Below are 26563 nucleotides of genomic sequence, written 5' to 3' on the forward strand. Positions count from 1 at the left end.
TAGATTCTGTTACCAACACTTTGCCATACTTGTCTAACCGTATTTCTATTTACTCTATCCATCTAACTTTTCAGTGCATTTCAAAGTAAATTACAGACGTCAGTACACTTTTCCTAAGTAATCAGCCTGTATGTCATTAACTACAGTTCAATTTTTTTTTGCTGCTTTTAATTTTCAATATTAATTCTCCCCCTTTCAAGATGGAAAGAAATTCATTCATGGATTCTTCTAGTTGATGTGTTTCCACTTTTACACAGAGATTTAGGGATTTCTAATTTATTTGGAGTTTATGCAGGTACATGGTGTGAGAACTAAACCCAACTTTATACATATATATATATATACACATACATACATACATACACAGGGGCTCTCTGTTTTAAAAGTATTTTTATCGAGATTTAATTCACATACCATAAAATTCACCCTTTTTAATTGTGTACAATTTAGTGGGTTTTAGTATTTCACAAAGTTGTGCAGCCATCATGGCTACAAGCTATATTTGTACATATATATTATGTGTGTGTGTATATTTGTTTTTCTCCAAATATCTATCTAGTCTTAGCGGCATATATTAAGAGCTCCATTTTGCTGCCAGAGAGTTGAGATGCTGCAGTTGTCACTAATGTCCGTGTATTTGGAAGACCAATTCCGTTCCACTGGTCTGTTTGTCCGGTGGGAGGTCTCCCTAACAACGATTCTGGTTTAGGACTCTGGTAAGGGGCGGGGGACGACAGACATGCGGTCACACCTTCAAGGCCTTTAGTCAAGTTCTTTGAGAAAGGAATCCTGCTACATTACAGCTCTCCAACAGAAAAAATCCTCTAGGACTGATAAAAAACCAACTGGGCAGGAGCATGGTCAGCAGGAAATCCTGGGAAGGAGAGGTACCAAGGATCAAGACACGCCCCATTCTTGAGTCTCCCCTCTCCTCTCCCGGCTCCCCAGCCCGGGCTAGGGGCCCTCCCCTTCTCTGTCCGTCTCCCCCTTTCTGAGGACTAGTGGACCCGCACCAGGGGCTCTTCCATCCAGCTCGCACCCTAGGACTGCCCCCAGGAAAGCACCTGCACAGCGTGGCTGAGGCACCCAGTGGTTTCGGAAGTGAGGCCAAGCGTGTCCAATGCTTGCCGAGCGAAGTCTTCGGAGCTCACTACGAGCAGTCCCTTTTTCATGGGATAGGTCATATTTGTTTCAACCAAAAAGGGGCTCACTGTCTGCAGGTAAGAAAGGGGCCAAGATAAGAACTCCCTTCCCTCCCAAGCCTAAGCTCCCGGGCCCTCTCCGAGAATCCCTGAATCCCACCCCTCTTGCGGACCACGCCCCCAGGTATGTGCTGACCACGCCTCCAGGACCACGCCCCCTCGAGAACCCACCCCTTGCGACTTTCGTTCCACGGAAGCTTTTTCTTAAAAAAGGTTCTTCCTTCCTTCTTCCCTCTTTCTCTCTCTTTTCCTTCCTTCCTCCCTTCTTCTCTCTCCCTCTTTTTTTCCCCTCCCTTCCCTTCCTTTCTTTCTTAAATTTTACTGAAGTATAGTTGATTTACATCCACCGAAGCTTTTTGAGACTGAGTCGCGGTCCTCTTTCAGACCTCACCCCCACCTCATTCCCAGCCCGCCCCTCCTCCTAGGAGCCTCCACTGAATCCAAGCTCCTCCTCCCTCAGAGCCCTCCCCTCAAGAGTTGCCACTCCTGCCCCTCTCGAGCTCCTTCCCTCCGAAGTCAGGCACCTGCACGGTGACACCTTTGGAGCGGTACTCTACCCCCACGGCCACGGAGAAGCTTCGCACAAAGGCCTGCGGAGAAGAAAGGAGGGTCCCAGGGCGACGAGCTTTCCGCGTCGAGTCCTCCAGCCCGCCCCCTGTCCCAGCGTGCCATCCGTATCCTAGAACCTTCCCCCGTTCCCGGAGGGGCCCCTCCCTCAGGGCTCAAGTTCTCACCTTAACACCCGCAAGTTTCTTTGCTCTAAGCCCTCCTTTTGTTCCCATACTCCTCATTCTCCATTCCAGCCGCGCCATTCTCTGTATATTCCCTGACCTCCTCCCACCTAACCGGTTCTCGAAATCCTAGCTTTCTTTGCTCTTAAAAAAAGAACACAAAATCTGACTTGCCCACTGGACTGTGCCCCAGATATCTGACCTATTAATAGCTCCAGACTCTGATGAAACATCACATACACACACACACACACACACACACACACACACACACACACACACACACATTCCGGTCTTTTCCGCCATAACCTCAGGGCCAGAATTAAGGGCTACTGTAGGAATAACAGCATGGCAGCCAGCCTGTGCCCGGTCTGTGGGTCTGGGTACCTTGGTGGCCGCATACACTGCTAAATATGGATAGGGCCTCCTGTCAGCTACTGAAGATATGTTGATGATGATGCCTTTGCCCCTGGAGGAGGAAGCATTAGTTGGAAGGCAGTCACTGCCAACGGGGAAGAGGGTCTCAGTGATTTACCCACCTCCCCACCCTTTAGTCGCTGTGCTAATCAGAAAGATCAGAGAGATAGGGAAGAGTTGGACATGTGAATGGGAGAGCTGGGGAATAGAAATAGCCAGAGGTTGGATGGGGAAAGATCCAGAGTGAAAAACAAAGAGACTGCCTCTTACCTGCTGACCATTCCGGGCAGGAGGATTCTAGTCATCTGCAGGACGAATGAAGAGGATCCTGTCTTTCCTTCTTTCCACTGCCTTCACCTGCCCAGACTCCTGCCCCCTCCTCAAGTTCACTCCTGTCCCCCTACTTTCCATCAGGGACTATTTTGCTAGCACTGCCTCCATGCCAAGTCCAGTACTGCGGGATATTGAGGACCACCCAGAGTAGTCAGAGCTACGCTGACTCTGAACCCAGTCCCTCCTAGCCCTGACTCACCTGGGCCACAGACACCATGTTGCAGTTTATAATATCCTGGAGTTTCTAAGGGAAGAAAATGGAACCAATCAGTCCTTTCCTTCACCACAACTCTGCCACAACTCCCATATTTTCTAGCTTACTTTTCTTTTAATGTGGAACACAGTTTTTAAAAGTTGCATCTACTAGAATTTAATATACACATAAACTTCAACGCATCGACTCCACTTCTGGAAATGTATTCCTTTCTAAGATACTCACATATGTGGGGAATGCATATGTCCAAAAATACACATTATAACACAATTTGTAGTCAGATATACCAGGAAACATCCTGAATATCCTTCAATACTGGGATGAATAAATAAACACTGGGTAGCCCATGGATAGACCACTGAACAACAAGTAAAAAGAATAGATCAGCTAATTATTCTGATTAAAATGATCCCCGAGATACATGTCTACTTGTGAAAGGTAAAGTGCAGAACAATAGGCTGCCGCCATTTGGGTAAAAATTACATATACATCCTTCTGTAGGCATAAAGAGAAAAATCTATCACTATTTTAAACTGGGGGGCGCATTTGGGGAAGATTGAAGGGAGAAGGGAGATTTTCACCTTCATTTCGTAAACTTCTCTCTTTGGATTTTCTGATCAGTACATAAAGAGAAAAATCTATCACTATTTTAAACTGGGGGGTGCTTTTGGGGAATAAGATTGAAGGGAGAAGGGAGATTTTCACCTTCATTTCGTAAACTTCTCTCTTTGGATTTTCTGATCAGTAAACTATTTATAAATGCATACCATATACATACCAAAGTGCACAAATCTTAGAGTAAAAACTGAACACAAATCTTTAGCTTCTACCCGCATAAAGGAAGTATTGGGACTTCACTGGTGGTCCAGTGGCTAAGACTCTACATTCACAATACAGGGGGCCAGGTTCAATCCCTGGTCAGGGAACTAGAACTCACAGGCCGAACTAAAAGATCCCACAGCCGCAACTAAGACCCAGCACAACCAAATAAATAAATAAAATATTTTTTAAAAGATTCAATGCAACTGCTATTAAAATCCTAGTAGCATATTTTGCAGAAAGAAAAACCCTGCCCAAAATTCATATGGACTCTCAAGGAACCCTGATATTAGCCAGACTAATCTTGCATCCATCATTTCCACTTCTGGGTGTATGCCCAAAAGAATTAAAAGCAGGTACCCAACACTGCTGTATTTAAAATGGATAACCAACAAGGACCTATCGTATAGTATGTGGAACTCTGCTCAATGTTATGTGCCAGCTTGAATGGGAGGGGAGTTTGGGGAAGAATGGATACATGTGTATGTATGGCTGAGTCCCTTCGCTGTCCACCTGAAACTACCACAACATTGCTAATTGGCTATACCCCAATACAAAATAAAAAGTTTAAAGTCTGGGGAATAAAAAGCAGGTACCAAAACAGATATTGGTACATCAACAGTTCATAGCAGCATTATTCCCAACAGCCTAGTAATAGGTGGAAACAACCGAAGTACCTATCAAGAGGTAAGAGATAAAGGGTGATACATATTAATACATATGATGGAATATTATTCAGCCTTAAAAAGAAAATTGGGACACAGGCTGTGACATGGATGGACCCTGAAAATACTATGCTAAGTGAAACAAGGGAACATTTCATGCAAAGATGGGCTCGATAAGGACAGAAATGGTATGGACCTAACAGAAGCAGAAGATATTAAGAAGAGATGGCAAGAATACACAGAAGAACTGTACAAAAAAGATCTTCACGACCCAGATAATCACAATGGTGTGATCACTCATCTAGAGCCAGACATCCTGGAATGTGAAGTCAAATGGGCCTTAGAAAGCATCACTACGAACAAAGCTAGTGGAGGTGATGGAATTCCAGTTGAGCTATTTCAAATCCTGAAAGATGATGCTGTGAAAGTGCTACACTCAATATGCCAGCAAATTTGGAAAACTCAGCCATGGCCACAGGACTGGAAAAGGTCCGTTTTCATTCCAATCCCAAAGAAAGGCAATGCCAAAGAATGCTCAAACTACCATACAATTGCACTCATCTCACACGCTCCCAGCCAGACTTCAGCAATACGTGAACTGTGAACTTCCTGATGTTCAAGCTGGTTTTAGAAAAGGCAGAGGAACCAGAGATCAAATTGCCAACATCCACTGGATCATGGAAAATGCAAGAGAGTTCCAGAAAAACATCTATTTCTGCTTTATTGACTATGCCAAAGCCTTTGACTCTGTGGATCACAATAAACTGTGGAAAATTCTTAAAGAGATGGGAATACCAGACCACCTGACCTGCCTCTTGAGAAATCTGTATGCAGGTCAGGAAGCAACAGTTAGAACTGGACATGGAACAACAGACTGGTTCCAAATAGGAAAAGGAGTACATCAAGGCTGTATATTGTCACCCTGCTTATTTAACTTATATGCAGAGTACATCATGAGAAATGCTGGACTGGAAGAAACACAAGCTGGAATCAAGATTGCCAGGAGAAATATCAATAACTTCAGATATTCAGATGACATCACCCTTATGGCAGGAAGTGAAGAGGAACTAAAAAGCCTCTTGATGAAAGTGAAAGTGGAGAGTGAAAAAGTTGGCTTAAAGCTCAACATTCAGAAAACGAAGATCATGGCATCCGGTCCCACCACTTCATGGGAAATAGATGGGGAAACAGTGGAAACAGTGTCAGACTTTATTTTTCTGGGCTCCAAAATCACTGCAGATAGTGACTGCAGCCATGAAATTAAAAGACGCTTACTCCTTGGAAGGAAAGTTATGACCAACCTAGATAGCATATTCAAAAGCAGAGACATTACTTTGCCAACAAAGGTCCATCTAGTCAAGGCTATGGTATTTCCAGTGGTCATATATGGATGTGAGAGTTGGACTGTGAAGAAGGCTGAGCACCGAAGAATTGATGCTTTTGAACTGTGGTGTTGGAGAAGACTCTTGAGAGTCCCTTGGACTGCAAGGAGATCCAACCAGTCCATTCTGAAGGAGATCAGCCCTGGGATTTCTTTGGAAGGAATGATGCTAAAGCTGAAACTCCAATACTTTGGCCACCTCATGCGAAGAGTTGACTCACTGGAAAAGACTCTGATGCTGGGAGGGATTGGGGGCAGGAGGAGAAGGGGACAACAGAGGATGAGATGGCTGGATGGCATCACTGACTCGATGGATGTGAGTCTGAGTGAACTCCAGGAGTTGGTGATGGACAAAGAGGCCTGGCGTGCTGCGATTCATGGGGTCACAAAGAGTCGGACACGGCTGAGTGACTGAACTGAACTGAACTGAAGTGAAACAAATCAGGCCCAAAAGAATAAATACAGTATGATTCCACTTATATGAAGCATCTAGAATAGTCAAATTCATACAGAATGGTGGTTTCCGGGACCTGCAGGTAGTTAGGAACTGGGGGTTACTGTTCAACAGGTAGAGAGCTGAAAAAGTTCTGGAGATGGATGGAGGTTATTGTTTCACATCAATCTGAGTGTACACAAGACCACTGAACTGCACACATGAGTCAAAATGACAAAATTTAAGTTATATATATTTGCCATAACTTAAAAGCAAAGAAAAGAAAAAGAATGAAATTCTGATATTTGATAGCAACACAGATGAAGTTGAAAACATTATGCTAACTGAAATAAGCCAGACACCAAAGGAAAACTATTCTGTGATTTCTCCTGTATGAGGTATCTAGAACTAGCAAGCTTGTAGACACAGAAGGTAGAAATAGATGTTACCAGGGAATAGGGAAGAATGTGGAGACACAGATCCTGTATTTAACTTATGGGAGAAGGCAATGGCACCCCACTCCAGTACTGTTGCCTGGAAAATCCCATGGATGGAGGAGCCTGGTAGGCTGCAGTCCATGGGGTCGCTAAGAGTCGGACACGACTGAGCGAATTCACTTTCCACTTCCATGCTTTGGAGAAGGAAATGGCAACCCACTCCAGTGTTCTTACCTGGAGAATCCCATGGACGGAGAAGCCTGTTCTGCATGATTATTTCATGCTGCAGTCCATGGGGTCGCACAGAGTCGGACATGACTGAAGCGACTTAGCAGCAGCATTTAACTTATACTGCTTAATGAGTTTCTGTTTGGGATGATGGAAAAGTTTTGGAAATACACAGTGCTGACAGCTGTACTACATTGTGAATGTGTTTAATGCCACTAAGTTGCAAACTCTAAAATGGTTAAAATGGCAAGTTTTATGTTATATATGTCACAATTTTTAAAAAATTTGTGCTGATATTTCCATTACCCTGGCTCCATGTGGACCTTGTTACATTATTATTTCTCTTGTGTTCAATCATGAATTTTCTTCTAATATTCCTGGTTATATTTTTTTGGTGCTGGATATTTAATATTAAAAAAATTTAACAGCTATTTTGAGTCTCTGGACTACATCATTTTTCTCTACAAATGGTTTGGTTTTGCATCTCCCAGGTAGCTAAACTAGAGGGTGCTAAAATATCAGATCCACATAATCCCAGTGGAATTAGGATCACCTGAAAATTGGCTTCAGTTCCTATGAAACCTTCTGCTGTGCTGTGCTTAGTCGCTCAGTCATCTCCAAGTCTTTGGGACCCGCTGGACTGTAGCCCATCAAGCTCCTCTGTCCATGGGATTCTCCAGGCAAGAATACTGAAGTGGGTTTCCATGCCCTCTTCCAGGGCCTATGAAACTTACTTTACCCTAACTCCTGGATTACAGTGTTCAGGATTCCAGCCTAAAATCTGAGATATTTTCCAAAGCATGTGCTACGTTATTTGTTGCAGCTTCAACACTATCCATGTTGAAGGGAAATGTCGCTTCAAATGTCAGATTTCACCTCTCTTGGCTTCTCTCTTCCCTCAAATCTTGATGTGACAATTCCTCGTTGCCTTAGTAGGTTGATGCCTTCAAACAGTTATTTTAAAACTATTTTATCCAGCTCTTCTACTCGTTCTCATTTGCAGGGTTAGTCTTCAGTCACAACTTCCTCTAAGACCAGAGGCAGAATACACAGGCTGATTCTCCTTGCATTTTCTAAAATGAGCCTGTGCCTTCTTTTCCTTTTCTGACTTCTGTTATCACAGATTAATTTTTATTGGAGCATAATTGCTTTACAATGTTGTGTTAGTTTCTGCTGTACAACGAAGTGAATCAGCTCTGTGTATACATATATCCCCTCCCTCTTGGACCTCCTTCCCACTCCCTTATGCATTCCTCTTGAAATAATAATATTTAGAATTTATTCATTTATTTTTTTGTGTGTAGCAAAGTTTTATTAACGCGATAAAGCGACAGGGAAAGCTTCTGACATAGACATCAGAAGGGGGACGGAGAGTGCCCCCACTCCCTAGTCTTATCAAGGCCTTAGATACTTTTACCGGACCCACTCCCACAACATACTTCTTAAACTAACATGATTAGAACTAACAATAGAGAATTTAAAAGCCATCCTGATCTCCTGTTTTGTCTATGTCTAATAGCCCTCATTTATGGAGCACACAACTTAGGTTTATGTGCCTTATGTTGTCTTATCAGCTGATATTATCTTATCAGCTCTACGAGGTCAGCAAAAAACACTGATTCCATTTTATAGATATGAGACTGAGGCGCTGATTTTCCCACGTGGCTCATTCCCCGCCCCCTACTCTTTTTTTGGCCACACTGTCGGCCATGTGAGGTCTTATTTCCCCGACCAGGGACAGAACTCACACACCAACCCCCCCCCCCCGCCCCGCCCCCAACCCTTCATTGGAAGCATGGAGTCTTAACCACTGGACCGCCAGGGAAGTCCGTCATTTCTCCAGAAAGTTAGCATCGGAGAATATAAAACGGGCAGAACCAGATTCAATTTAGACAGTGGTCCTGGTTGAGCACTGTAGAAGGGCGCCCCGTGGAAGGAGAGCATAGATTCCCTAGCTCTCCACTTGATCAAGCTAGTGTACTGCGCGGGGTTTTCAACAGAGGGAGCAGTGTAAGGCGGAGGTCCCGCGGACTAGTTCTCGGTGATACTCACTTTGGCCGTGTCCTCACAGTCGAGCAGTTTACTCAAGCGGGGTGTATATTTTTGGCCCACGTTGTTTACTGAATGAGAGGGGACAAAGTGCTTGTGTCACTCCAACAGTCCCAGGGACACCGGGCGGGGGCAAAGGGGAGTGTTTGCCCGAAAGGGCGACCAGGAGAGTGTTCCGGGGTCAGGGTGAGCCGGGGGTGGGGGGGTGGGGACGGCTGAGAGCAGCGCTTCTCCCAACGGGCTCGGGGACATACCCAGTACTCCGACCTCCAGGCCCTTCAGTCCTGCCTCAATGGTCTCGTAGATTTCCAAGCCCCCGGTGAAATCCACCTGAATCACTCGTGTTCTTTTGCCGTAAAGCCCCTCTGGGAAGTGTGTGAGAGGTTGAGGGGGCGAAGGGGAGAGGCAGTGGGAGCCAGGCTTTTGGCTGTAATTCATCTCTGCCTGCATCTCACTCCAGTCTCAGTTCAGCCCCAGGCCCTTACCCCATCCTTCGGAGGCCCCAGAGGCACTGGGAGCCTGCTCCCTGCACCCACCTCGACCACGCCCCGACCACGCCCCGACCACGCCCATACCCCTCCCCGCCCCAACGTCCAACCTCAGCCCTTAAGCCAGGAGGGCCGCGTTTCCGAGCTCCCCTCCTTTCCTCTACTCACCTATCTCCTTTGCCTCGTGCTTCAACTTGCTCAGGTCTCGACTGATGAGGACGACGTTCAGACCTCTCCGGGCGAGCTGCAGGAGATGCATTCGTTTATTTATTCACGAAAGCCACAAATATTTACTGTGTGCTGACAGCGTGCTGCGCTGTTGCAGGCGCTGCCGATGCAGAGGTGAGTAAAAGAGAAATAAGGGAAGTCGGCCCTCGCGGAGCATGCATTCTGGGGCCAGAGTATTCCAGGCAGAAGGAACAACAAGTGCAGAGGCCCTTGCACAAAGGCTGGCTAGCTTAAAGGACAGCACACAGTCCAGGGTGCACCGAATGAAGTATTCTTGCCTGGGAAATCCCATGTACAGAGGGCCCTGGAGGGCTATAGTACATGGGGTCATAAGAGAGTCGGACATGACTTAGTGACTAAACAACAACTAGCCTCCCCTGCCTTCGTGCCCACTCAGGGACATCGCTGCAGCTTTCTCCCATCTTCCCCCTGCATCACGCTCTCTCTTTTCTGGATGATTCCCGTTCAACATGCAGACCTGCCAGAAGGTCTTCTTTGTTCCGTGTTCCCCCATTTCTCATCACGCCACCCCACTTTACTCAACATTCTAAGAACTGCTTACCCTGGCTCTCTCCCGGGCCTGCTTGTACCCACTCCAGTTGGACTCCTGCTCCGACTGTGCCACCCAAACCACTCTCGTCAACAGTAACTTCCACGGTCATAAACCCAGTGCTGTCCTCAGCACCTCCCAGCAGTAGCTGACACAATCACCCCCTCCTCCAGGCAACGTTCTTCCCCTGGCTTCCCAGATATCTCTTCCAACCTTGGTTTCCCTCCTGCTCTGGCTCAGATCATGTGCCTCATCTTCTGTGCTTCTTAACTTTGAGTGTTCCAGGGAGCTCTTTGGGGTGATTCAGACTATGCTCCCCTTCTCCATCCACACCCACTACCATGGGCATCTCACCTAGTATTGGGACTTTATTTTTTACAATATTATGTATTTATTTATTTTTGGCTGTGCTGGGTCTTCATTGTTGTGCGGGCTTTTCTTTAGTGGTGGCAGGCAGGGGCTACTCTCTAGTCACAGTGCTCAGGTTTCTCTTTGTAGTGGCTTCTCTTATTGGAGAGCACGGGCTGTAGGCACATGGGCTTCAGTATTTGCAGGATATGGGCTCAGTATCTGTGGCTCCTAGGCTCTAGGGCACAAGCTCAGTAGTTGTGAGGCATGGATGTAGTTGCTCCTCAGCATGTTAGATCTTCCCAGACCAGGGATCAAACTCATGTCTCCTGCACTAGCAAATGGATTCTTTACTGCTGGATCACCAGGGAGGCCCCCTAGTCTTAGGACTTTAAATGGCATTGTTATGATGTTGATGCTTCAATTTCTATCTCCACCCATTCTGAACTCCAGAATGGCATTTCCAACTTCTGGAACTTCACAACTTGGATAGCTAACTGGTGTCTCAAATGTGTGTGTTAGTCGCTCAGTCATGTCCAACTCTTTGCAACCCCATGGACTATATAGCCCGCCAGGCTCCTCTGTCCATGGGATTTCCTAGGCAAGAATACTGGAGGTTGCCATTTCTATTCCAGGGAATCTTCCCAACCCAGGGATCAAACCTGGGTCTCCCACATTGCGGGCAGACTCTTTATAATCTGAGCTACCAAGGAAGATAGAATGTCCAAAATGTCAAATTTAGAATGTCCAAAACTAGACTCCTTTCCACTTCCCCCAAACCTGGTCTTCTCCTCAGTTCAACTCCATTGCAGTAATGGCAGCTCCATTCTTTGAGGTATTCTGGTCACAAATCCTATAAGTAATTTATTTTATGAGGTCATCATTATCCTAAAAGCAAAAATCAAACAAAGATGACAAGAAAACTACAAACTAATACCCCTCATAAACTTAGACATAAAAATTCTCAATGAAATATGAGTAAATCAAGTCCAGCAATATAGAAAAAGGATAAGAGGTAATGCTGAAGCTGGGGCTTATTGCAGGAATGCAGGGTTAGTTCAACTTTTGCAAAATCAATTGATGTAATTTACCATATAATCAGACTAAAGAAGGAAAACCATATGATCACCTCTGCCGGGAGCCAGCACGGGAGTCCCCACCCATGACAAGGTCATGTGGGAGAGTTCTGGTGGGCAAGGCGAGCCAGAACTTGAGGGGTGCCCCTCTGGGCCTGCCTGAGCATCTACCCCAAAACCAGAATCTGTCTGTTTTACTATTTCACGACTTTCACCAACTCTTTTGACATTAATGGGGGGCTATCCCCAACCACCTTTCTCTGTAAGAAAATCAACTTAAAACTCTAGTTAATAAGTCTCCTGGACATAATAGGAGTGTTTCAATTCAAACCCCTCTGATGACTTTCTAGCTTGCCTGACAGGTTTGTTAATATTCACAGCCTCCCAACCACAAGAGGCATGGGAAGCTTAAGATATTCTAACAATGCAGAGCTTCTCAGAGAGTTAAAATTGTTAAAATAGAACTAGTAGAGGATTTCTTTGTTGAGCTAATGCTTGCTGCCAAGTTTCCATATCCCTTACCTACTGTGTCCCTGGGAGTGTATTGATTAATATAGTTGGTGTATAGAAATGTAAGGAGTAGCTTTAATGTTTGTAACCTTGGACCCTCGAGTTAACATTTTATGACCCTTTCTTCAGAAAACTTATTTTTCTTTAAAGGTGATTATTCTAAAGTCAGGCGCCACCCTCCGAAAGCATTAGATAATGTTGCATTCCTATAGGGCAAAAGTGTGGTGGGCCATAACAAGAAAAGAATTAACTCGAGGGTCCAAGATTACATGACCTTGTCATGGGTGGGAACTCCCGTGCTGGCTCCCGGCAGCTTTGCACTGGTGATTTCTTCTCCCCGGAAATTCCTTCTCCCAGTTATTCACAAGATTCCATCCATCATCTCCTTCTCATCTTTGCTCAATGCTGCCTTCTCAGTGACATATTTGATTACCCTATATAAAAATTGGAACCGGCACACATCTCCAGGGCTCCCTCTTCTCCTTTCTTGATTTATTTTTCTCTTTAACTCTTTTTAAAATTTTAAATCTATTTCTTTCTTTTTTTTGGCCACACCGCGTGGCATGTGGGATCTTAGTTCCCCACAGGGGCCAGAGATGGAATCCTTGCCCCCTGCAGTGGAAGCACAGTCGTAACCACTAGACCACCACAGAAGTCCCTCTCTTTAACTCTTATAACCATTCGGTGGGCTTCCCTGGTGGCTCAAGCAGTAGAGAAACCACCTGCAATGCAGGAGACCTGGGTTCAATCCCTGGGTCAGGAAGATCCCCTGGAGAAGAAGATAGCAACTATTCCAGTATTTGATACATTATACATTTCATTTGTTTATCTTACACATATCTCCCCTCACTACAACATAAGCTTCAAGAAGACAAGGTCTTCTGATTTTTAAAAAAAATCTATTTTGTTTACTGTTGTACCCCCTAGTATCTAGAAGATGCCTGGTGCATGGAGGTGCTATATAAATATGTTTGGAATGAATAAATAAGAAGAAGCCCAGTGTAAACACCTGCCCCCACCCTGGGGAGCAGAGGAAAGGCTCCCTGGAGAGGATGTCTGTGGGAACCAGAGAGAGCACACCATTCTCAGTCTGATAGACTTAGCTGACAACAGGCAAACAGGAGAAGCCCTCCCATCACTCACCCAAGCCCTGGCTCACCTCATGTGCGTAAGCCTTGCCAATGCCGCTGGTGGCTCCTGTCACCACTAGAAAGGAGAGGAGGAAAGGGCATGAGGGGATCCCCACCCTCTCCTACCCCCGTCATCCACTTCATGTCCCTCTTGTCCCCTTTTGCACCTTTTCTGGGAACCCTCCTCACTGAGACCCAACCCTCCTGGTTTTCGTCCTCCTCTTTCATCGGCAAGGGGCTCTGACACCTCGGACAGGTTGGAGGACTTCATGCATCTCCAGCCTTCACCCGTCATGCTTCCAGGGGTCACTGGCCTCTGCCCTGACTAGGGGTCCTCACCAGTCATCTGTCCGTGTTCCTGCTGCCCCGCCTCTACCTGCTTATTGCAGAGCCCTTCTTTCTTACCTGCCCAGGCCCCGTGTGCCCGGAGCCAGTGGTTGCTCCGGCGTGCCTGAGGCAGCAGGTAAATATAGACTGTGGATCCCACAGCCCAGGTCGCCCACAGCAGCAGGAACAGGGCTGTAACCGCTCCCAGCACTCTCAGTGCATCCCACTCCACCTCCATCACAACCCCAACCAACAGATCACCCGACCTAGGACCAAGGGGGTTTTTTCCGGGGCCAGCTATTAGAAGCCTGTGCGTTAGCCCCACCCACACTGCCAGTCAAGCATTCCACCCCACCTCTCTCTCTAGCTACGCCCAATGAGAGTTTAGTCTAACCAACAGCCACGCTCATAGCCTTAGTACCGCCCTTTGATGGGTCCACATCTGAGCTCAAAGTCCACTCCCAACGCCTGCAGAGCCAGCATACATCCAGCCTCCTCTAAACCAACAGAGCTGGACAAAGGGTACCCACAGATAACCTCCATTTGGGTCACTGAACTCAATATCGCTGTTGGTGGGTGAAGGCCAGAACTGAAACGAGGGACCAATCACATCGTTGTTCAGGCGCCAAGTTGTGTCCGACAGGCAGGGTTTGTCAATGCAGTTTGTCAGAAGAACCTCACCTACAACTTATCTGCCGGGGCAGTATAAAAGCCAGAGGCCTTACAATGGCTCTATGTAACCTTTCTCACTTCTCCTTTGCAAATTCTGTTTTTTTCACTTGTTCTTCGCATTTATTATTGAATAATTTGTTGTTGTTCAGTCCCGAAGTTGCGTCCAACTCTTTGCCACCCCATGGACAATAGCATGCTAGGCTCCTCTGTCCTCCACTATCTACTGGAGTTTGTTCAGATTCATGTCCACTGAGTTGGTGATGCTATCCAACCATCTCATCCTCTGTTGCCTCCTTCTTCTCCTGCCTTCAATCTTTCCCAGCATCAGGGGCTTTTCCAGTGAGTCAGCTCTTCACATCAGGTGGCCAAAGTACCAGAATTTCAGCTTCAGAAACAGTCCTTCCAATGAATATTCAGGATCGATTGCCTTTAGAATTGACTGGCTTGATCTCCTTGCAGTCCAAGGGACTCTCAGAAGTCTTCTCCAGCGCCACAATTAGAAAGAATTATTTGACAATAATAAATTGTAATTATCATCTAATAATTATGGATATTCTTTAATAACATAAATTATATTTATTATTTATAATAAATAGTATTATTATTTAATAATGGGCTTCCCTGGTAGGTCAGACAGTAAAGAATCTGCCTGCAATGCAGGAGACCCAGTTCGATCCCTAGATCGGGAAGATCCCCTGGAGAAAGGAATAGTTACCCACTCCGGTATTCTTGCCTGGAGAATCCCATGGACAGAGGAGCCAGGCAGGCCACAGTCCATGGGTTTCAAAGAGTCGGACACGATTGCTGTGGTAAAATAAATATATGTAACATAAATTTTACCATTTTAATCCTTTTAAAGTATAGACATAATTCAGTGACATTAGGTGCACTCACAAGATTGTGCAACTGTTACCACATCCTAGAGTTATTTCATCACCCAATAGAAGAAAACCCATCACCCAAAGAAGAAAACAGGTCCCAAATGGAGTCAGCTGTGCTAACCCTCAGGTCAACAAAACACGATTTAATAACTAATTTAATGGTAGTTTCAACCCCACCAGAATGTAACCAACTATTCAACCTAGGATCACCTGATTGGTACTAGTGAGGTTTGCTGCTGTTCAGTCACCCAGTCGAGTCTGATTCTTCACAACCCTGTGGACTGCAGCATGCCAGGCTTCTCTGTCCCTCACCATCTCCCAGAGTTGGTCCAGGTTCATGTCCAATGAATCAGCAATGCTAGTGAGGTAATCCACCCAATAAGCCCTTCCATCCCCTTAGGAGGATAGCCTTGACTCAAACAATGAATTTCTTTGCTGAAAAGATCCTTTTTCAACTCCCTTTCTGCCTTTAACAACTTCCCTTTTCTACAGCTCCGTGGAGATCCTTTCTACGGCTAGATGGGATGCAGCCTGATGCATGAATCATTGAATAAAGCCAATTTGATCTTTAAGTTTACTGAGTTGGGACTTTGTGCTATTTAACAGATTTGGTGGCAACAGCAGGACAAAGGGGATTTCTGCTGGCTTTGGAGGCAGCAGGAGACAGAGGTGTGATGCCCCGTGAACCCTTTGGGCTCACTGTCTTTCTGGCCATTTCCGAGGATCCTGGATGAGTTCTTGGTTCTGAGTTCTGTTCTGTTTGTGTCAAGTTCCTGACCTAGTGGCCTTTCCAGTCTACTGGGGTCCAGCCCCGGTAGGATCCAGGGATTCCCTCAGGAGGACGGCATTGGCGAAAGGATAGATAAAAGGAGAAAGAGATAAGGAAAGAATTTTACAGTTAAGAAAATAGAGGAGAGAAAAGAGGCTAATATTCCTTGGTTTATGCAGAAAGCCAATAAAGCCCCAGAATGGGATTTGCTCTGTTCACGTAGGCCGCAGGCGCTCTCTCGAATTGCGGAAGGTGCCCCACCTTAGGCACCTTCTCGAGTGGGTCTTAGAAGCCCAGGAAGGAAAGTGAACGCAGAGAGCCCCTGCACTCCATGGAATCAGCCTGAATAGGAAAAGGAAAGAGAAAGAACGACATGGGGGAGACCAAGCTTCGGTGAGCAAGGCCCGCACTTTATTTTTCAAAGTAGTTTTTATACCATAAATTGTGCATAGAGGATAATGGGGGAAGGGGTAGAGTCATGCAAGGTCAGCAGTCCTTGATCCTCATCGAAGCCAGGCTTTCTTTCTGCAAACTTATCATATACAAAAGCTTTAGGTGATTTACATCATCTTCTGGCCAGGAGGCCTGTTAACATTTTATGACCCTTTCTTCAGAAAACTTATTTTTCTCTAAACGTGATTATTCTAAAGTCAGGTGCCACCCTCAGAAAGCATTAGATAATGTTGCATTCCTATAGGGCAAAAGTGTGGTGGGCTATAACAAGAAAAGAATTAACTCGAGGGTCCAAGATTACAAACATTAAAGCTACTACTTACATTTCTATACACCAACTATATTAATCAATACACTCCCAGGGACACAGTAGGTAAGGGATATGGAAACTTGGCAGCAAGCATTAGCTCAACAAAGAAATCCTCTACTAGTTCTACTCTAACAATTTTAACTCTCTGAGAAGCTCTGCATTGTTAGAATATCTTAAGCTTCCTGTGCCTCTCGTGGTGAATCTGAACCTGTCAGGCAAGCTAGAAAGTCATCAGAGGGGTTTGAATTGAAACACTCCTATTATGTCCAGGAGACCTATTAACTAGAGTTTTAAGTTGATTTTCTTACAGAGAGGTGGTTGGGGATAGCCCCCCGTTAATGTCAGAAGAGTTGGTGAAAGTCGTAAAATAGTAAAACAGATTCTGGTTTTAGGGTAGACACTCAGGCAGGCCCAGAGGGGCACACCTCGAGTTCTGGCTCGCCTTGCCCACCAGATCTCTCCCACATGACCTTGTCGTGGGTGGGGACTCCCGTGCTGGCTCCCGGCACCAGTCAGTTTTCCCATTTGTCTGGAATTACTAGTTCCATGTCGGGAACAGCCGGTGACCACTGCAGTTTCCCATTTGTCTGGAAGAAGCCTGCAACTCTCATTCTTTGGAGTCTGCTGGTTCAGTCCTTTCCCCAGTGCCTAGTTCCATGTTGGGAATTGGTCATGGTGTACACAGCACCTTTTCTGGGCCAGGATGCAGTAACATCTCTTGGTTTTCACCGATATTTGTACATGTGTTTGCTTGTCTTGTTTTGAATCAATGAGGGCTGTTGCTAACTGGGACCTCAGAGGTCAAAAGCTGCAAAAATTGATGGGTCTGGATGGAGCAAGAACAGAGTTATGACGAGAAGGAATATAAATCCTAGCAGCACAAGACACTTACCGAATTTAAGCAATCCCTCCAATGTAGGCCTTATTCCTATGGGATCCATGAGAAAGTGTTTCCTATGAGACTGAATCCATGTTCTTGCAATGACAAGCAATCTTATTGTCTAGTACTACTCTGGCTAATGAAGTTAGGGCTTTTTGCTGGCAGGTTATGGCTTAAACCTGATCTTTTATGTCCTTTACAATCTGCCCTTGTTATAGAAGGGAAAGAATTACAACAAAAAATCTCTAGTTTAACAGAGGTGCCCCCCAAATATAGGTTATTTCTCTCTCTTTCTTCTTTTTTTTTTTTTTGCATTTTAAGCTTTATTTATGGAACAGTGAGATGCTCTCTTTTATATTAGCATTTAATACTTACAAGAATCGGTCTGTTTACTGTAACTTGCCTTCATAACTAAACCATTTTTATTGTTGTTTAGTCGCTAAGTTGTGTCCGAGTCTTGTGACACCATGGACTGTAGTCTGCCAAGCTCCTCTGTCCATAGGAATTTCCCAGGCAAGAATATTCAATCTATGGGCTATTTCTAATCCTGACTTTGGGAAAGCAAAAAGTGCAGAGCCGGTAAAATTTCTGACATATGTGGTTAGACCTCTTTCTAAACTGCCTCAGTATTCATTAAAGCCTGAATCCACACAGGCCTCATACCAACAACAGACAATCTAATCACCAAGGGTTAATCATTTCCTGTACAAGCCCCTATAACAGTGATCTGGCTGATTAGAAACCCTAATGAGGACTTCCCTGGTGGTCCAGTAGTTAAGAATCTGCCTGCGAGTGTGGGAGACACAGATTTGATCCTGGTCCAGGAAGATCCCACATGTCATGGTGCTGGGAGCCAGCACAGGAGTCCCCACCCCATGACAAGGTCATGTGGGAGAGTTCTGGTGGGCAAGGCAAGCCAGAACTCGAGGGGTGCCCCTCTGGGCCTGCCTGAGCATCTACCCCAAAACCAGAATCTGTTTTACTATTTTACGACTTTCACCAACTCTTCTGACATCAACGGGGGGCTATCTCCGACCACTTTTCTCTGTAAGAAAATCAACTTAAAACTCTAGTTAATAAGTCTCCTGGACATAATAGGAGTGTTTCAATTCAAACCCCTCTGATGACTTTCTAGCTTGCCTGACAGGTTTGTTAATATTCACAGCCTCCCAACCACGAGAGGCACGGGAAGCTTAAGATAGTCTAACAATGCAGAGCTTCTCAGAGAGTTAAAATTGTTAGAGTAGAACTAGTAGAGGATTTCTTTGTTGAGCTAATGCTTGCTGCCAAGTTTCCATATCCCTTACCTACTGTGTCCCTGGGAGTGTATTGATTAATATAGTTGGTGTATAGAAATGTAAGTAGTAGCTTTAATGTTTGTAATCTTGGACCCTCGAGTTAATTCTTTTCCTGTTACGGCCCACCACACTTTTGCCCTATAGGAATGCAACTTTATCTAACGCTTTCGGAGGGTGGCGCCTGACTTTAGAATAATCACGTTTAGAGAAAAATAAGTTTTCTGAAGAAAGGGTCATAAAATGTTAACAGGCCTCCTGGCCAGAAGATGATGTAAATCACCTAAACTTTTGCATATGATAAGTTTGCAGAAAGAAAGCCTGGCTTCGATAAGGATCAAGGACTGCTGACCTTGCATGACTCTACCCCTTCCCCCATTATCCTCTATGCACAACTTAAGGTATAAAAACTACTTTGGAAAATAAAGTGCAGGCCTTGCTTATCGAAGCTTGGTCTCCCCATGTCGTTCTTTCGCTTTCCTTTTCCTATTCAGGCTGATTCCATCGAGCGCAGGGGCTCTCTGCATTCACTTTCCTTCCTGGGCTTCTAAGACCCACTCGAGAAGGTGCCCGGGGTGGGGCACCTTCGGCGATTCGAGAGGGAGCCTGCGGCCTACGTGAACAGAGCAAGTCCCATTCTGGGGCTTTATTGGCTTTCTGTGTAAACCAAGGAATATCAGCCTCTTTTCTCTACTCTATTTTCTCAACTGCAAAATTCTTTCCTTATCTCTTTATCTATTCTTTTAATCGCCGACGCCGTCCTCCCGAGGGAATCCCTGGATCCAACCAGGGCTGGACCCCGGTATCATGCGGCAACTAAGCCCGTGGGCCACACCTGCTGAGCCCCCTTTCTCTAGAGCCTGTGAGCTGCAACAAGAGAAGCCACCACACCACAACGAGAGAGTGGCCCCAGCTCACCATTGCCAGAGCCTGCGCACAGCAGTGAGGACCCAGCACAGGGGGAAAAAAAACCTAATGGTTGGGAAGCTGCTTACAAGATAGTTATTCCCCGCTTCCCAGTTGTTTCAAACACAAGCATTCTTTTTGTCACTAATTCCACCAGGCTCAAAATGGGTCACTGCTGTAGCTCTTTGCCTGGCGTCTTTTTTCACAGCATCCCTGTGGACCCCAACAGCCAACATCTATTTGCCTTTACTTGGAACAATCAACAATATACTTGGACACTCATGTGGCAAGGGTCCACAGAGACCCCTTCTTATTTCTCCCAAGTGCTCCACCAGGGTCTGAGCACCCTCCACTTCCCCAAGAAGTTGACTCTCTTACAATATGTAGATGAACTCTTGCTGTGCTCAGTGTCCCCCAAGAGGATTCTATTTATTTGCTGCAACAGTTAGTTGAAAAGAGACATGCAGTCTCTAATACAAAATAACAACTATCTCTAGACACTGTTTATTACCTAGGTCATAATCGGAGTGCTGAAGGAATCCAATTGTCTCCCAAACAGATTAAGTTAACCCAAGAATTTCCTTGACCCACAACTAGGCAACAGCTTGGTGGATTTCTAATCCTGGCTGGCTACTGCAGATCCTAATTTTCCTCTCTATAAACTTACTAAGGGCTTCCTAGGTGGCGCCAGTGGTAAAGAACCCGCCTGCCAGTGTAGGGGATGCAAGAGACGTGGGGTTTGAACCATGGGTCGGCATGATTTCCCTGGAGGAGGAAATGGCAACCCACTCCAGTATTCTTGTCTGGAGAATTCTATGGATAGAGAAGCCTGGTGGGCTACAGTCAATGGCGTCGCGAAGAATCAGGCACAACTGAGCAACTGACACTTTCAGACTTTCCTTGCCTTTTATAGCACACAAGTGGACTCAGTGGCTAGTGCCTACCCCAACTATAAGGTTATAACTAAAACTGTGCTCCACAGGGTTAACAGAAATTGGTGACTAACAAATTCTTGAGCTGGTCTTACAGAACAGCAACTAAGGAAACACCTTGTTTAAAAAAATAAACAAATCTCCACTTGTAACTTGCCTTCACTGACCAAGCTTGCCTTTTTTTTTTTTTTTTAATGCCTTAACCACCCCTATAGATAACACTACTGACTGATGGGTCACTATAGTAATGGGGGCTTAAGCTGTTTTTCAGGAACTTGGAGTCAGCTCTTGTCCTGTCCGAGTCAGCTGAGACTGATTGGGACCACCGACCCTGAAACTGGTCCTGCACAAGTGTCCAACAGATGCCCTTTTGACATCAAAAGGGCAAAAACCCCAGTCTCAGAGTGTGCTGTGTGTGCAGTCGTGTCCGACTCTTTGCGACTGTACCCCTTCAGGCTCCTCTCTCCATGGGATTCTCCAGGCAAGAATACTGGAGTGTGTTGCCATTTCCTCCTCCAGGGGATTTTCCCAACCCAGGGGTCAAACCCTCCCTTCTGTGTCTCCTGTATTGCGGGCGGATTCTGTACTGCTGGGCCATTGGGGAAGCCCCTCAGATTGCGCTAAAGCACCTCCATTTTTTAACATGCATCTCATGAAGAATTATGTATTAATAATTAGCATCTCATGTGTTAATAATTCAGAGACATCTGTGCAGAATGCCAGTTACTTCACCTTTTCCCCTACCTCCAATCTCCTTTCCCCACGCTTATGACCCCCTAACTTTTTCACCCACAGATATTCCAAGTTCCTCACCAATGAGGAGCAGGATTTATGTATTTGAGATCTCATTTGGCTGCTTTGTGAATAAACTTTTTCTGTTGCAAACCTTAGTGTCCCGGCCTTTGGCTTGCTTCACCGTGGGCAAATGAACCTGGTTCAGTAACAAATTTGGTGAGCCATCCTGGAGATAAAGGTCTAGACGGACTTTTTGCCAGTTATTTGTTGGCCCCTTGCTGACACTGAGAGTCTGTGGACAAATCTGAGCAGCTGCCTGGTCCCTTTGTTTTAGGGACTGTCCCCTGGATATCCCTCACCACGGTGCCACTGAACTTCAGAGCTCAGTTTTTTTTTTTTTTGCAATAGGGATGTCTTTTGGTAGCAAGCAACCTTGTTAAAATACACCTGTGCCAGGGACTTCCCTGGTGGCACAGGGGTAAAGAATCCACTTGCCATTGCAGGGTTCGCTGGTTCGATCCTTGGTCCAGGAAGATTCCACATGTCTTAGGGCAACTAAGCTGGTGTGCCACAAGTACTGAAGCCCGTGCACCCTAGAACCTGTGCTCCACAAGAAGAGAAGCCATCGCCATGAGAAGCTTGCACACTGCAACTAGAGGGTAGCCCCTGCTTGCTGCAATGAGGCTTCCCTGGTAGTGCTAGTGGTAAAGAATCAGCCTGCCAATGCAGGAGCCATAGGACACCTGGGCTTGATCCCTGGGTGGGGAAGATCCCCTGGAAGAGGGTGTGGGAACCCACTCCAGTATTGTTGCTTGGAGAATCCCATGGACAGAGGAGCCTGGCGGGCTACAGTTCATGGGATCACAAAGAGTAGGACATGGCTGAAGGACTTAGCATATTGCATCTAAAGAATGTCTGTGTGCAGCAACAAAGACCCAGTTCAGCCAAAAATAAATTAAAAAAGAAAAACTAAAAGCTTGTTATTAGGTTTTAAAAAAATCCACCTTCCAAAGCAGGGGACTTGGGTTCCATCCGTGATCAGGGAACTAAGATCCCCCATGCCATGAGGCCACTAAGTCTGTGCACTGCAACTAGAGAAAACCCAAGAGCTGCCAAAAAAAAAGACCAGTTCATATTTTAGCTAAATGTGAAACCCTTTCTTCTCTTTACTCTGGCATTGGCCTAGCAAGATAATGCCCTCATCATATCTCCCAGGCCATCGATAAGTGAAGCAACCTTTCAGACTGCTGAATTTGTCATCAAAAACTCACTTGTCCATGAGGCGAGAGATCCCTGCTGATCCTTCCTGTGGCCCACTTCTCTTCTGTTCACAATGTCACTGCAAACCATGACTGACTCCCCTTAGAAGTCTCAGCTGCTGTGGCCAGAATATCCAGTGCCTTGTCTTTCCCTTTCTCTTGTTATGCCCGTGCTTGCCCGATTACATAGGCATACCTATGTAACCTGGAGGAGGGCATTGCAAGACACTCCACTATTCTTGCCTGGAGCATCCCAAGGACAGAGTAGCCTGGTAGGCTACAGTCCACAGGGCCACAGAGTCGGATACGACTGACGTGACTTAACACACACACACACCCCTATGTAAATCTTTGTACACTTGCACCTGCCACCTACTCATGATTATCTGGATCAGATCTGCTGCCACTTGCTAAACATTCTCACCAGCAGCTCCTATCTTCGCAAGGGATTTAAAACGACTCTGTTTCAGGCTAGGAGATTTTCTTCCCGTACGTACTAAAAACCTCTATTTAAAGTACCCCCTTAAGGGGAATGGTCTGTCCTGCAACAACTTTTGTCTTTGTCTGTAATGGTTATCATTCTCGTAGGGTGTATGAATGCCTAGATGACTGTGTACAGCTGGATAATGCCTCTTAGATTATCTAACTGTGCCTCTAACTTTGTGGACAAAGGAATGAAGACATTTCATGATTGAATCCCCTTGACCTACATTGTCTAGTTAGAAAGGAACTAACCAGGAGGCATTCATGATTCAAGGTTCACATCCTTTGGCAGGGCCCTTCTTTTCCAGTTAGGATTAACTGATAAATGGGAACATGACCTCAAACATCTCCTTAACTCTTGAAGCTACTGTAGTTTCCATTGCTAAGACCACAGCTGCCCAACAAAGATCCTTAGACCCTGGTCAAAGTTGTTCCTGATAACAGGACAGCCCTTGATTATCTTTTAGCTGAGTGAGGCAGTGTCTGTGGCCAACACCACGTGTTGTACCTGGGTTAACACTTTTGGAGAAGCTGAAACTCAGATACATACGATCATTGAGGAGGCCACCTGGGTTAAGAAGATGACTCTCTGGGCTTCCCAGGTGGCTCGGTGGTAAAGAATCCGCTGCTAATGCACGAGACACAGGTTCGATCCCTGGTCCGGGAAGATCCCACATGCTTCGGAGCAACTGAGTCCGTGTGCCAAAACTATCAACCCTACCCTTTAGAGGTGGGGAATCCCAACTATTGAAGCCCATGCACCCTAGAGCCCATGCTTAGCAACAAGAGAAGCCACTGCAATGAAAAGCCTGTGCATTGCAACTAGAGTGTAGCCCCTACTTGCCGCAAGTAGAGAAAAGCCCAAGTAGCAACAAAGATCCAGTACAGCCAATAAATAAATAAATAATATAATATAATATAATATAATATAATATATAATATAATCTTATTTATATATACATATGCTAAGTCACTTCAGTCGTGTCCGACTCTGTGCGACCCCATAGATGGCAGCCCACCAGGCTCCCCCGTCCCTGGGATTCTCCAGGCAAGAACACTGGAGTGGGTTGCCATTTCCTTCTCCAATGCATGAAAGTGAAAAGTGAAAAGTGAAAGTGAAGTCACTCAGTCGTGTCTGACTCTTAGCGACCCCATGGACTGCAGCCTACTAGGCTCCTCCATCCATGATATTTTCCAGGCAAGAGTACTGGAGTGGGGTGCCATTGCCTTCTCCAATATATACATATAAAGATCATTCTTTTAGTGGAGTTTTTCTTTGACTTATTTGATTTGATTGGTTTGGGTCTTGAGGATCACATCTCCAAAGTGCACTCAGAACACTAAGAAATATCCTGCTTATAAAAACCACAGTCATCTCCCTGGTACACTGTACCCTCTCATACTCTCTCAAAAGCTTTAATTGTGTGTTCATAGCCGATAATCACCAAACAAGTGTTCTCCCTGGGATATAAGAAAAGAAACAAAGAAAATGTCCAGCTTAAAAATTGTGAATCTGAAGTTGTGGCTGTGAGTATCACAGATTAAGGAAAAACATCAGGACTTGGGGATACGGCACAGAGGATCAATAGGAGCTTGGAGAACTGCAGAGCAGTAGCTTCGAGTGGCGTCATGCCTTAAAGTTTAATCGTATCTCTCAGGCTGAGAATCTAATCAAAATTAGGGGATGGTTAAAAAGAAGACATGCATGCTCAATTGATTAGTCGAGTCCTACTCTTTTTGATGGAACTTTTTAGGCAAGAATACTGGACTGGGTTGCTAATTCCCCTTCCAGGGAATCTTCCCAACCCAGGGATCAAATACGAGTCTTCTGCACTGAAGGCAGATTCTTTGCCATTGAGCCATTAGGGAAGCCCCCTTAAAAAGAAGATAGCAGGCTCAAAATGGAGTCACTTGTGCTCAACCCCATGCCAGGAAAACCAGACAGTATCTAACCCTATTGTAGTCTCAATCTCCAGGGATGTGACCTTTGACCAGTCAACCTGGAATTACCTGGTCAGTACCACTGAGCTCATAGCCCAATAGATCCTTCTATTCCCATTAGGAGGATTACTATGTCTGAAAAAAATGTTTGTTTTTTTTTCTAATAACTTTTTTTCCCCACCTCTTTCCACCTATAAAAGACTTTTCTTTTGGGATCCCCTGGTGGTCCAGTGGCTAAGACTCTGTGCTCCCAATGTAGGGGGCCCAGGTTCAATCCCTGGTCAGACAACTAGAGCCCACATAGCACAACTAAGAGCTTGCGTGGCACAGCTAAAGATCCTGCATGTTGCAGCTAAGGCCTGGCTGAGCTGAACAAATGAATAAACATTAAACAAACAAACAAAAAATCTTTCCTTTTTACTGCTCCATGGAGCACCTTTCTGCTGGTGGATGGAAGGTAGTTTGATCTATGAACTGTTGAGTAAGCCAAATTAATTTTTAATTTACTTACCTGAATTTTATTTAACATCCCAAATAGAAACTCTGTGCCCATTAAACAATCATTCCCTAACCCATGTCTATGGTGATGGAATTCCAGTTGAGCTATTTCAAATCCTAAAAGAGGATGCTGTGAAAGTGCTGCACTCAATATGCCAGCAAATTTGGAAAACTCAGCAGTGGACACAGGACTGGAAAAGGTCAGTTTTCATTCCAATTCCAAAGAAAGGCAATGCCAAAGAATGCTCAAACTACCGCACAATTGCACTCATCTCACAGGCTAGTAAAGTAATGCTCAAAATTCTCCAAGCCAGGCTTCAACAGTACATGAACCGTGAAATTCCTGATGTTCAAGCTGGCTTAAGAAAAGGCAGAGGAACCAGAGATCAAACTGCCAACATCCACTGGATCATCGAAAAAGCAAGAGAGTTCCAGAAAAACATCTATTTCTGCTTTATTGACTACGCCAAAGCCTTTGACTCTGTGGATCAGAACAAACTGTGGAAAATTCTTAAAGAGATGGGAATACCAGACCACCTGACCTGCCTCTTGAGAAACCTATATGCAGGTCAGGAAGCAACAGTTAGAACTGGACATGGAACAACAGACTGGTTCCAAATAGGAAAAGGAGTACGTCAAGGCTGTATATTGTCACCCTGCTTATTTAACTTATATGCAGAGTACATCATGAGAACTTCTGGACTGGATGAAGCACAAGCTGGAATTAAGATTGCTGGGAGAAATATCAATAACCTCAGATATGCAGATGACACCATCCTTATGGCAGAAAGCAAAGAAGAACTAAAGAGCCTCTTGATGAAAGTGAAAGTGGAGAGTGAAAAAGTTGGCTTAAAACTCAACGTTCAGAAAACTAAGATCATGGCATCTGGTCCCATCATTTTATGGCAAATAGATGGGGAAACAATGGAAACAGTGATAGACTTTATTTTTTTTGGCTCCAAAATCACTGCAAATGGTGACTA

General features: G+C 45.3%; 1 protein-coding gene across 1 annotated transcript; it reads right to left on the minus strand.

The window, feature by feature from the left end:
- Window positions 1-264: 264 nt before the first annotated feature.
- On the minus strand, window positions 265-13846 carry LOC113876353 (very-long-chain 3-oxoacyl-CoA reductase-B-like). Its single transcript, XM_027515486.1, has 11 exons — window positions 13645-13846; window positions 13269-13315; window positions 9566-9641; window positions 9164-9274; window positions 8913-8980; window positions 2883-2927; window positions 2621-2655; window positions 2321-2402; window positions 1727-1792; window positions 1065-1214; window positions 265-874 (listed from the first exon to the last, which is right to left on the minus strand). Exons 1-11 carry the CDS (start codon window positions 13802-13804, stop codon window positions 767-769), a joined length of 948 nt encoding a protein of 315 aa, XP_027371287.1. The 5' UTR covers window positions 13805-13846; the 3' UTR covers window positions 265-766.
- Window positions 13847-26563: the final 12717 nt, after the last annotated feature.

This window comes from Bos indicus x Bos taurus, chromosome 18, assembly GCF_003369695.1.
Source record: "Bos indicus x Bos taurus breed Angus x Brahman F1 hybrid chromosome 18, Bos_hybrid_MaternalHap_v2.0, whole genome shotgun sequence".
Taxonomy (NCBI): Eukaryota; Metazoa; Chordata; class Mammalia; order Artiodactyla; family Bovidae; genus Bos; species Bos indicus x Bos taurus.

Bases quoted from the DNA above. Each gene is read 5' to 3' on its own strand.
- LOC113876353 (XM_027515486.1), bottom strand. From the start codon at position 13,804: ATGGAGGTGGAGTGGGATGCACTGAGAGTGCTGGGAGCGGTTACAGCC. The intron at 9,642-13,268 runs GTGAGCCAGGGC...CATCTCCTGCAG, and splicing joins GCAAGGCTTACGCACATGAG to CTCGCCCGGAGAGGTCTGAA. The intron at 2,403-2,620 runs GTAAGAGGCAGT...TTCCTCCTCCAG, and splicing joins CTGCCCGGAATGGTCAGCAG to GGGCAAAGGCATCATCATCA.